The sequence below is a fragment of the Dama dama genome, chromosome 24 (assembly GCF_033118175.1).
Source record: "Dama dama isolate Ldn47 chromosome 24, ASM3311817v1, whole genome shotgun sequence".
NCBI classification, from domain to species: Eukaryota; Metazoa; Chordata; class Mammalia; order Artiodactyla; family Cervidae; genus Dama; species Dama dama.
This window is the reverse complement of record NC_083704.1, coordinates 33110561-33123143: the sequence shown is the minus strand read 5'-3', so window position 1 is coordinate 33123143 and position 12583 is coordinate 33110561. Positions and strand designations below refer to the sequence as shown.

The window sequence follows — 12583 nt, the reverse complement described above, 5'->3', positions numbered from 1 at the left end:
TAATTGGTTACACTGTTAATTCTGGAAAGTATATCTTCCTGGAACACATAAAGGTTTTCACAACAGTCCTACAGCAACACTACATTCTGGTTAAAACATGCAAGGGGAAAACAAATCTCAGAAGTATTATTGCTGACTTATATACTCAGCTTTGGTATTGAGTTCTTGTATAAGATACTAAAATTTTAACTAAAAAAAAAAAAAAATCTTAATATTTGCACTTAACAGCAAAATTCCTTTGACTTACATTATCTCCAAGCTCTACCCAAACAACATGACAGGCATGGGAGACAGAGTGTAATTCTCTTCTCATTTTAGAGATGAAGAGATTGAGGCTCAGCATTTAGGACACTAAAACCACAGAGTGAATAACTGAGTAGAAACCTAAACCTGGGTTTTAGGTTTAATTTTTATTGAAATCTCAGGGCTCTTTCCACCTCAGTATGCGCCTTCTAATAGGAAGGAAAGGAGTTGCCTTAATTTTGCCAGAACTTCTATTGCTGTAGTACAGGTTATAAGAATAGATGAAAGTGAAGAGAGTCCTTAAACAGGGGGGGAAATAAAAGACAAGATGCAACAAAGGTATTGTTTTATTATTTTACATCCGAAGACTGAGAAGAACGGCTGATACATTATTATTAAATATGCACTATGCCAATGAAAGCTGATATATTATTATTAAATACGCACTTTGCCAATGAAAGGAGACATTACTTCCAAATGATAAAGTTGTCATTCCAAAAACATCTGAGTCCATCCAGAGATAACAAATCCAGAGTCAAGCTGGCACCCCGCCTCTCTTGTGTCCAAGGCAAACATCTCTAAATGGTCACTACATTCATCCCTCTCCATCTAGACACGGTCTCAGAATCCTTCCACAACGCAATCCAGGGTTCAACACTGGCAACCAACTGCAGTTAGTATCTAAGGTGAAACTCTAGTCTCTGCCTCTGGAAACAGAGTTGGAATCCATCACTCATTAGGGGTCTCTAAAACCTGTTTATTTTTGCAGCTAAAAAAGAACTTCTCAACAATTCTCAACATAGCTTGAATTATACCATATCTCTTTCATCAAAACAGAGTATTTGGGTAACTGAGGCAAAGTTAGAGATCTCAAATTGACAAGAATGGGTCATACTTCTTAAGAGAGTAACTGCTATAGAATTCTTTCCTCTCTGCTGAGTGTGGCGAACAGCACTGCAGAGGACAAGGGCAGAGATCAACATGTCTATTCTGAATATTACCCCAAATGGCTTGTGCATCTCTCTGCCTGTTTAGCAACAGTAAGTACCCTGTATGCAGTTACATAAGAAATACTGAGCTTTCTTTCCCCTATCATGAAAGAAGAGTATAACAGTAAAATCATATACTTTAGAGGATATTTTTCCTGAAAAAATGGAACTAAAAATAGTGTGGAGATATTTTAAATAATTGCCATCAACAATTTTTAGTTCACTGATAACATCTAAGCAAATATCAGCGAGCTGATTCAAAAGAAGAGAGTATATTCATTACTATTTCAAAAGGGATCCCTCTAGGAGTTACCAATCCTCAAACAAGAAGGAAAAAATTAACCACGCAGATTTGGATTGGAATAGGAGGTAATGATGCAGACAGTTTTCAAAATATTAATATAGAAAAGGATGAATGAAGAAATACATGGAGAGATGCGTGCTGTTGTTGATGATGATAATGTGTGTGTGTGCATAGATATTTATATTTTCTAACTCTGTCTGCTGAGAGTGCCTAGGAACAAGGAAACCTCAAGTGTAACGATGATGCTAGCAGCTGAATTTGATTTCTAAATGTCACTCAATGGACTTGGAGCTACTTGGAAAAAAAGTGGACTCTAGAGCTGGGGCCAGCAAAGTACAAGATGAGCCTGGGACACCTTGCGGTTCCAGAAAGTAACAAGTGCTCAAAAAGTGATGGGAACACACCAAAGGATAGAGGAACTAGTTAGAAAGAGGTCATTCTGGCCCAAACTGGCCAATGTGAACACAAATTATAAGACTCCATGAGTCCATACTGGAACAGGCAAAAAGAGAGATGGAGATAGACAGCTAGAAAAAATAGCGAGGAAAAAACTCTTTTTCTTACAACTAATAAACACAGAAGGAATGTAGTCAGTAAATCACCACTTGTCAACCATGGTAATAATAAATTCAAGGAAAACCTGTAAGTGGATGTGAAAATCAGCATATGTGAGTCTCAACAGGATATTAACACAACCTCAACATAGCCCCTCTACCCCAACAAGATACCAGAAAAAAGGAGAAAACAGCACCTGCACAGCAGAGAAATCTGGCAGATAGGCCTTCAACCAAGCAGTCCAAGCTAACATCACCAAAAAAGGACAAAGTGACATCACGTTCAATCAAGCAGTCCAAGCTAACATCACCAAAAAAAGGACAAAGTGACATCACGTGACTCTTGACAGGATGCACGGAGAAGTACACACCATCTCTTCTCCTACCCAAAATGCATGACCTGAATCCATACCAAATTGAGAGAGTTTATACAAAAGACCTAGTTTGCATTCTGCAAAAATATCAGTAGCACGGAAGACAAAACTGAGGCACTGCTCTAAAGGAAAAGAAAACTAAAGATACAGGACAACCAAATAAAACCTATGATCTGGGATTTGCTCTTGCTATCGCAGACACTGTAAGATCAAAAATCTGACTAAACGCTGTAGACGAGACAACAGTACCCTACCAATGTGTTTCGTGATTTAGATAACTGGACTGCAGTTACATTACAGAAGGTCTTATTCCTAAGAAACACACACTGATGTATTTAGGAACAGGGAGTAGAGACAGAAAAGGATAAAGTAAATGTAGTCGATGTTAATATTGAGGGAATCTGGGTAGAGGCTGTAGAGGAATTCATTGATGTAAGTCTGAAATTATGTCAAAATAAAAAATAAATGGAAAAAAAAAAGAGCATCTTCTACTGCTTTTCCTAAAACTAAACACCTTTCCAGGTGAATCCACATGCCATTCTGCAATTTTAGTTGGTGGGAGAATACTATCTTCACTAAGTAAAATCTCACTTTACCACGTGGCCTAGTTTGGGAATGGAAGACAGTGTTCATCCATTCTAGTCAACTCTGTGACTCAGACATTTCAGCAATGACACATTAACTGAAGCTAGAGCAAACGGAGAATGACTGATTTACACAAAAGCCGCTGAGGATACACGACTTCTGTGACTACGTGCCTCAGTCTCCAAATCATAACACTCCCGAGATGAACAGAGATTTACAGAGGACTGTACAAAATAAAGGTTACTGGCAACAGAGGGCTTAACTGTCCCGCCTTCACTGCATTTGGAGAATTGCATTTATTATCTCAAAGCAGAAACAGGACCTTGCATTTAACCCAGACAACTGTTAGAGAAATTCACTTACCACCAAGTGAGGAGTGAGCACGATACAAGAACAAGCTTGCACACGAGGTGCCTGGCAACATAATGTTTGGGAACAGGACAAATCTCTACCCCAGTCATCCTCTTTGGGGTCCCCATCATAGCCAGAGGTACTGGTGGGAATCTATGGAAGTGATTTTCACTGTCGCAAAGATCGAGGTGGGGACCAGGGATGCTAGAAGCCCTACAATGCACAGAGTCTTGGACAGTGAGGAATTATTTGACTTTCAGGATAACTTCCCCATATCATTCCAGACATTAGTAAAGATAAAATAGCACACTTTTAATAAGTACCTCAGTGCAGATTCTAACTCTGTTTTACATATAAACACTAAGGGGGTTTTAGGGGTTGCAGTTTAAATACATACAGATTACACACCCATGTCTCAGCAGTATTACTCACCACAGCATAAAAGGGGAAAGCAAGCCAAACGTTCATTAATGGAGAAATGGGTAAACAAAATATGGTATATTCTTCTACACATACAGTAGAATACCATTCAGCTTTAAAAAGAAAGGAATCCTGACACAAGCTACAAGTACACAGACAATCCTGAAGGACACAGTGTAAGGACACGGTGTGTACTCACTCGCTTACACAGAAAGATAAATGCTGGGTGATTCCACTTACATGGGGCACAAAGAGCTGTCAAATGCATAGAAACAGAAAGTAGAAGGAGGCAACCAGGAACTGGGTGAGGGGAAGAGGGGTGGTTTAGTGGCTACAGTTCTAGTTTGGGAAGAGAAAAGAGTTCTGGAGATGGACGGTGGTGATGGCTGCACGACGGCATGCACGTACTTAACGCCACAGGAAAGTACACTTCAAAATGGTGACAACGGTAAAGTGCATGTTATGTAGACCTGACCACAATAAAAAAAATATATACACACAGATGTGTGTAGATCAAAGGAAGACCGCAGGTTTTTTTGTGCCATATCATAACCACAATCTGTTCACCACCCTGGAAAATGCAACTGTGGAGAGCAATTCCGGAATCCACAGCACCGCCCACCTGGACCCAGCAGACAAGTAGCTGGTGTAACCATGATGAGTCCACACGGAGGTGCCAGAATCTGGCAATAAACATCACAGTGTCTTCTAATGTTGTCGGGCCTGAGCATTTACACACTGATCCATACATTTTTTTATAAATGATCTCCCTTCTATTCTTCTATTCCAAGTCAGTATAAAATCCACCCCTAGATGCGTATATCAGGTTGATCAGAAAGCCGGTTCTGGTTCTTCCATAAACCAGCTTACAGAAAAACCCAAAGGAACTCTCTGGCCAAGCCAATATATAAAAGTTAGTTGTGAATTTTGTTTCATGATAGTATTGATGGCATTTCACAATAATTCTCATAAAAATCAAGGTAAGTGTGCGTGGCTCTGATGTGGGCACGGTCTACTGTTCTGATCTCAGGGAACAAAGATCAGTAGGAACAGGGTAACTGCTGACAACTCTGCTGAGGACAAGACTCACTCGGTCCCTACGGATTTAATGTAAGCATCCTTTCACCGGAATGAAAGTTCTTATGGTCAAAGTCTCGCGGGAGCTTGCCCACTCCTCTGAAAAGGAAGCAATCTGACGGAAAACTAGAAAATCCCTGACTCTTCTTAGTGATAAAACCCACATGCACACTTAAAATAATCAAATTCATGCCTGGTAATAAACTCAGACAGAGATGAGGTGAACCAGGGAACATCATTTTCAGGCATGGAGATCACTGCATCATGTCAAAAGAGATTAGAATCTGACTGAGAAGGGCATGGGGTGTCAACTGCAATTACACATCTACTGTTTCTCTATTGGGATCATTCCTCTTTGCATCTCAACACTGGGACATGATTAATATTTTACATACTGTCCAAAAGCAGAATGTGACTTACCAGAAACCGTACTGAATGCTTCAAATACAGATCCCCGCTTTGCCAAGAGAAAATCCTGCCCAGCTGTACATTGCTCATTTGCAAAACATAAGAGCAATGAAATTCCATTACTTAGAGAAACTGGCTGTTCCACCAAACCCTTGGCAACGGAAGCTGTACTTATCCTTTGGAACAATAGTCTCAGAAAATGTATTCTCTCTCTCTCTTCACAGAAGACAGTAAAGGATGCATTGGAGCTCTTGAAAGAGCGTCTTGCCCAAGCAAATTCCTGGAAGGGAAAATCCACTCCGCTGACCTGGGAAGTAGGAAGATTGACCCTAAAACATGCAGCAGAAAGAGTTCCAAGTTTAAGAACTCTTCAAAAAGTCAAGGAGGATGTAGCATGGTTAATAATGTCCTTAAAACAAGATCAAGTATCCTTTTAGTAAGTAAATTGTCACACTGCATCCCCTAATTCTAAAAAGTAACTCTTACACCATAACTTTTTTAGTTTGTTTTCTTAGACAGATATAACCATCTATTTTCCTGAAGATATAAACTGCCCTGAATTGTACTGCTTTGAACATTGCAGAAATCACCCAAATGAGACCAGAAAAGCGAGACTCTGTCTTTCTCTTCCCAAGGTTCCCTTCCCAGAAGCATGTGGCCACTTTTCTGTTGGTTATGTGAGCCTCCCTTGTGGCTTATCCCATGGCCAGAGCTTCCAGTCAGTCCAAGGTTTGAAACAGGCCAGAAATACACTCAAGAAGTATAGATACTACACAAATGTGTTTGGAACATAGAACATCCAGTGGTCACAGGGCCATTTTTCCAGTTTCCTATTTAACGTGCTATATTATGGTGAGAGCACATGGGCGAGCTTTTTATGGGCTTCAACGTCTCATTCTGGATTCTCATATTTAATTTTTTCCCCCTCACAGAAAATCCAGCAAATTGAGCCCACGTATTCACCCATTAAAAGAACAATCAAAATGGTCAAAATCACAAACGAAAAATAGTCACTTATATCAGACTTTGCAACGAGAGCCCACACAAGCAGGCCACACAAACAGCTTTCGGCAGCTCGGGGCAGGCTAGGACAACACTGACCCTATTCCCAAGGGTGCTATGATTGGGCAGAAATAGCTACCTCCCCCAGCATAAAACTAGAAACCTCCTACACAGAAGTTTAAAATGATGAGTGAAGAACTGAAAATGAGAACAGTGGTGATAAGTGGTCCTCCTGAATATCAATCTTTGTCTGCAAACCCTTAAGTCAAGCAACTGGTACAACTGACAACAGGCAAGACACAGAAAAGGGGGAATGACACGTATGCAGAAATAATCGTGTGCTGCGAGCTCTGAGGACATGAGAGTGATCCCAAAGCTGAACAGAGTCACCGTTTGCCCAACAGAGACTGCTCATCTGGTTCTAACTAAGCCACAACTCCCCAGTGGTTTTCACACGAAGCTCCAACTGAAGCACATAGAACAGATGCATAGCCGCATGAAAAGAGCCAAATCGTGAACAAGCCACTCATACTTTGGCTTCTCTATACTGAATATAAACAAAAACTTAACACCAAGGCAATCAACACCCAATGGGGTCCCACAGAATCGGAGAAATCTGTCTCCCGCCCAAACAGCCACCAGTTGAGGCCTCCCTCTTCTACCAAACATCTAGCCTTGAGCCGGATGAAGACTGCATGGCATTCAGCCTATAAAAGACCCTGGCAGTGTTCACATACCTCAATAATCCTGTCGTGAATTTGCAGGCCTCCGTCCTTGGCTGCGGGCCCACTGTCAACTATTTTGGATACAAAGATTCCTTCACTGGACGATCCATCTTGGTTGTCCTTTGGGTTAAAAACACAAAGGCATGAATGCTAGGCATTAAGTTGATCATGAAAATCAAGCCAACACTCTTAAAACAGTAATGGACTCTTGCTGGTGTCACTAGAGGCAAAGGGGTAGAAGTCAGCTGTTTCCCCTCATATCTGTTTTAAACTAAAATTAACACATGGTAAAATAATTTGAGTCCGACCAAAAGGTATAAAATGGTAAGTTCCTCCCACCTCCAACCCACAATCCTTCTATCCCTTTGTAGCATCAATTGGCAGTTAATCCATCCTTTCTAAAACATTTCTTCTTTCGCCAGGCCGCACAGCATATGGGATCTCAGTTCTCTGACCAGGGATGGAACCTCTGCCCTCTGCAGTGGAAACTCAAGAATCTTAACCACTGGACCGCCAGGAAGTCCCTTTCCAAAACATTTTAATGTATCACCTTCCTAAGTGAAAGTCTGGTCTTTCAGTCATGTCCGACTCTTTGCGACCCCATGGACTGTAGCCCGCCAGGCTCCTCTGTCCATGGGATTTCCCAGGAAAGAATACTGGAGTGGGCTGTCATGTCCTTCTCCAAGGGATCTACCTGACCCAGGGATTGAACCCTCATCTCCTGCATTGCAGGCAGATTCTTCACCACTTGAGCCACCAGGGAAGCCCGTCACCTTCTTAAACACATATCTATTCCTTTCTTATACACATAAATGGGATTATGCTCCACTCAACCTCTTTCACTTAATCTTAAAAATGTTAGAAATTTTTCACCATCTGACCCACTATCACCCTCATTTCCTTAAGTGACTAGACAATCCTCACACAGGAATAATTAGTACTATTTCCTGTTGTTGCTTCCCTGCTGGCTGAGATGGTAAAGAATGCATGCAATGCAGAAGACCTGGGTTCACGGACAGAAGAGTCTGGCGGGCTACAGTCTATGGGGTTGCAGAGTCAGACACAACTGAGATACTAACACTAGTTAGTCGCTGTTAGAGACAGTATCACCTCCAATACCTTTCTACCTGTATTTTTAAATAAATACCTTCACTAGTATATATTGCTGCAAATCCCTAGCAATGGAACTGCTGGGTTGAGGGTATGCGTATTTGATTGATGTTGCCAAATTACCCTTCAGAGAGCCTGTGCTGAAAGCTCATTCAACAGAGTATATTCTCACATCCTTACAAGCACAAATGTAATATTAAAATTTTAAATTCAATAATCTGATGGTGAAAATAGGCTTTTTATTTTTGCTGCGATTTGCATCAGAAAACCCCACCATGCACCAGCCCCCACCTCTTCAATCCTAATGAATTCTGATCTCCAATCTCTTTGAACCCCTTTAGATCTTTCAAACTCCAGTCTGAAAGTCTCTGGGAAAGAAGACAGTTCACTGCTCAAAGTCTCTCCTTTATTTAAAAGCAAAAAGCTTCAACAAACTCATCAAAAAAACAAAATAAAAAAAACCCCTCACAGCTTGTTCATGAACTTCTTTCCAAACAGCATTGGGATGAATACTCTCCAAGAGCGTGGATTAAATTTCTCATGATTAACAGATGGATTTAGAAATGAAACGGCAAAAGTGCGTGTTGTTTCCAAACAAAAAGATTTGGGAAGTTAAGTTCAGGATGTTCCACAAAAAACTCCCAAATCCACCATCCTGGTGATTTCCCTGCCACAACGCCGTAAGAACATCTACTTCAGTAATCATTTCTCTATACAAATACATCAAATTTATAAAATACAAATACATCAAAATTCCATTTGCTAAAAAATTAAACAAACCCCAAACCCTATATTCTACAGACGGAGAGAGATGACTTTGAAGAGGTTCATTCTACCCCCTGAAGTCTGACAGCAGGAACCCACGGTGGGAAAACACACACTCCCCAACTCTGCTCTCCCCTCCCTGCCCCGCTGCTCACAAAGACACACACACAACACTATACAATGTAACAACAGGATTCAAAAGAAACTACAATCACAATGTAAAATGAGCAGTAAGTGTTTTTCCCAACATCCCTCCCCACAAGACAAAGGTAAGTCTCCCACTGCCATCTGGGTTCCCCCAACACTCTTCCAGAGGGGAGGATCAATAAGACTGAGGGGCACTGAGCTGGATCAGCCAGCCCCCAAAGACACCACTGCCCAGCATCGCAGACCTCCCCTCAGGCCTACTGCACACTAACCCTTCCCGTCTGAATGTCTTGGAGACCTCTCTCTCTACTACTACTGATGCGCTACTGATGATGCAGCAGTCGCAAGCACATCTCAGATACAACACGCGGAAGTGCGACAGCTTCTATTTGCTGAGTGCACAGCAGGTGCCAGGCACACGGGGCTTCCCTGCTGGCTGGGAGGCAAAGAACCCGTCTGCTAAAGCAGGAGACATGGGTTTGATCCCTGGGTTGGGAAGATCCTCTGGAGAACGAAATGGCAACCCACTCCAGTATTCTTGCCTGGGAAATCCCATGGACAGAGGAACCTGGTGGGCTACAATCCAGGGGGTTGCAAAAAGTCGGCTAAACAGCAACCAACAGGTACGTACTGAGTGCTCTCTGTCCATCATTTAATCCTCATAAGAGCCACAAGTGGTAAGGAGTATAATTACCCATTTCATAGATGAAAGAAATCCGAGACAGAGAGGTTAAGTAACCTACTCAAGGCCATACAGCTAAAAGGTGGCAAAGATCTGTTTCCAACTAAGGATAGGCTGATTCTCTTACACAAACTCTAAGTGTAACAGTGTCTCCCGTTGAGAAAAATTTCAAAAATACATGTGAATTCAGAAAAAACATTCCAGGCTATGGAATATTCCACTAGAGGACCCTGAAGAGTCTCAAGGGACCACAAAGGATTTATGGACAAGCTTAAGTTCCTTAAGAGGTGACGTCAATATATCAAATGAAAAGAGATCGGTGTTTACTCTGATTGAACTGCTTTGCGTTTCTCGGCTGGGGAGAAAGGAGGAGATAGGGGCTGAGAGTTTGGTTTTGGCTCATTTTGCAGAATAATACATTTGAGCAGAAGTAATTTATCTTGAGGAGCATCAGAAAGTCCCAGCAAAAATCAGAGAGGGACGGGCAATAGCAAACACCAAACTGAGGTCATATGAAGACTGTGATAAGGGATGGGAACAGAATGTAAAAAACATACCACAGAAGCAGAGAAAACCAAATCCAGAACATTTCTGATCCTCTCAGAACACATCTCTCTATTCTTTGTTTGGTAGCTCCTCTCCTAACACATTTTAAGGGAGAGCTGTGCATCAAAGTGAACCAATATGACTTAGGATTTGTTTGGGTTTACTGGCCTGAGAAACAAAAAAATGAAAGGGCTTGTTTCCATCCCAGGGGTGCCAGACAGTGAAGTAAACCTGCCAAAGGCTGAAGGAATAGGTCTGATACTCCAGACTGGCTGCTGTTTCTTTAGGGACCCGAGCACTGGTGAATGGGTGATGTGATTCTGCTAAGAGCATTACGTACTGCATGGTGCAATGAAAAGCCTTATGTCAGAGCCCCCCCGCTGGGCTTATGTCACAACTCAACCAAGCATCCAACACAGGAATTCCTTGGGAAACACACACGTCATTCGCCCTGCCTTCTACTTTCAGTAACTAACAATGAGTACACATTGTTGCTCATCCTGGCTTTTTAGCATGTTCTCAATGACCTGCCAGATTTCCAGGCAACAGGGCAGAATCCATTTAGGTTTCATTATGCTGCTTCTGCTAATCAGGACACGTTTTTAAAAACACGATGGCAAACACATGCATGTGGAATTCAATTTCCCTCCCCAGGGCTATGCATGGAGTTCTTGCAAAAAGACCACATAAACTGAGAGCCCTTTAAAAGCTACAAAAATCAGGCTAGTTTGTGCTTATACCACTTTTTTAAAGGAAAAAGAAAATGACCTAAAACATATTTTTTGGTAAGTCTGAGAAAAACAAAACAAAACTGCATTCTAGTGAGCTTGGAAGCATCCTTTCATCCCTGAGGAGATGCAGAAATGAAATACCATCTTTGTGGGCTTTCCCATTGTTGGCTGACAACAATTGTCAAGCCATGAGTTTGCCTCTCCATTTCAGGCATTTTGCAAAATTTAGGCTCCCCTTTCCTATATATATGCTTTGGTGTGCAGAGAAGAGAGCTTCCTGGTTCGGACTCTTTGGGCTACAGAAGCCTTCAAAATGTCTAAAAATGAAAAGCATCTTTGTTTACTGTACTTGTTTCTTAAAATGGTAATGGTAATGATGGATAGGGAGAGAATGAATAATTATGAATAAAAACCAACTGCAGCCAACTGTCTTGTTACATGTGCCAAGTGGCAGAACACGTTCATCCGATAAGGTGGACTAAGTTCCTGTGGTCCTGGGACCATGACTGAGCCAGTCAAACCCCACTTGGCTCCCTCAGCCTGTCTCACAGCTGGAAAGCCTGACCCTCGGCAGCATGGTGCTGAACCAGAGCAGCACCATGACATGCTGCCTGGGATGGCAGCCGACCAGAAAAAGGGAAAAGCAAAAAAGTCCCAATCTGACATCATTTTGGGCGTCTCAAATGGTCCTAGTGGTGGAGGATCTGCCTGCCAATGCAGGAGACACAAGAGATCTGGTTTCAATCCCTGGGTTGGGAAGATCCCCTGGCGAAGGAAATGGCAACCCACTCCAGTATTCTTGCCTGGGAAATTCCATGGACAGAGGAGCCTGGTAGGCTATCGTCTATGGGGTCGAGAAGAGTAGGAAATGTCTGAGTGATTGAGCACAGAGATAATTTTAGTTTAAGAATTCCCCTAAGATGATGGGAAGAACAAGGGTATGCCCATACCCCTGGGGCTCAGCCCAGGGGGACTGCTGCCTGCCCTGACCAACCTTCATTCTATTTTAACCTCATCATCTAGAAGTGTTCTTTTTAAAATATATTTTACAAGGCAAATCATGTATCGGTTCATCATTTTAATGACTACGTATCACCTACTACTAAGCTGTCATTTTCTTGCAATAAACCACGCTCGTTTGTTGTTGAAACTGTGGCTTTGGCCAAAAGCAAAGGGAATTTAATCACAACCCGCCTCTTCTTCTCTGGCCTCTTTCTGACCACGTCCTGCCACTCCTCAACTCTGTCTTTGTCCTTGTCCAGGTTCCCCTGGGTCTGTCCACTTTCTTTTATCTCAGTGGCCTTCAAAGATGGGTACTTGCAATGAAACACAGTGGAATGATGAAACAGTATATTAAAAATCATATTTTAATTTCATCATTTAAAATGATGCATTTAACTTTTATAAGACAGGTAATATTAGTTTAGCATTTAACTTTTATAAGACAGGTAATATTAGTTCAGTAGTAAATATATGTATAGTTTATAACCAACCATGTCCCATTTTTTTTCCTACAGTTAAGACTGTTCAACTAAATATATTATATACAAACCTCTGATCTAGCAAAGTC

The 12583-nt window shown here is 41.8% G+C and overlaps 1 protein-coding gene across 1 annotated transcript in view; it reads right to left on the bottom strand.

Annotated features, from left to right (window-relative positions):
* The window catches only part of PDZRN3 (PDZ domain containing ring finger 3), a 251783-nt gene that overhangs the window by 221254 nt on the left and 17946 nt on the right, over positions 1 to 12583 (bottom strand). Inside the window, exon 3 of the mRNA XM_061128061.1 lies at positions 7045 to 7152. Within this exon, the coding sequence (XP_060984044.1) occupies positions 7045 to 7152 (108 nt within the window). The remainder of the gene's footprint in view (positions 1 to 7044; positions 7153 to 12583) is intronic.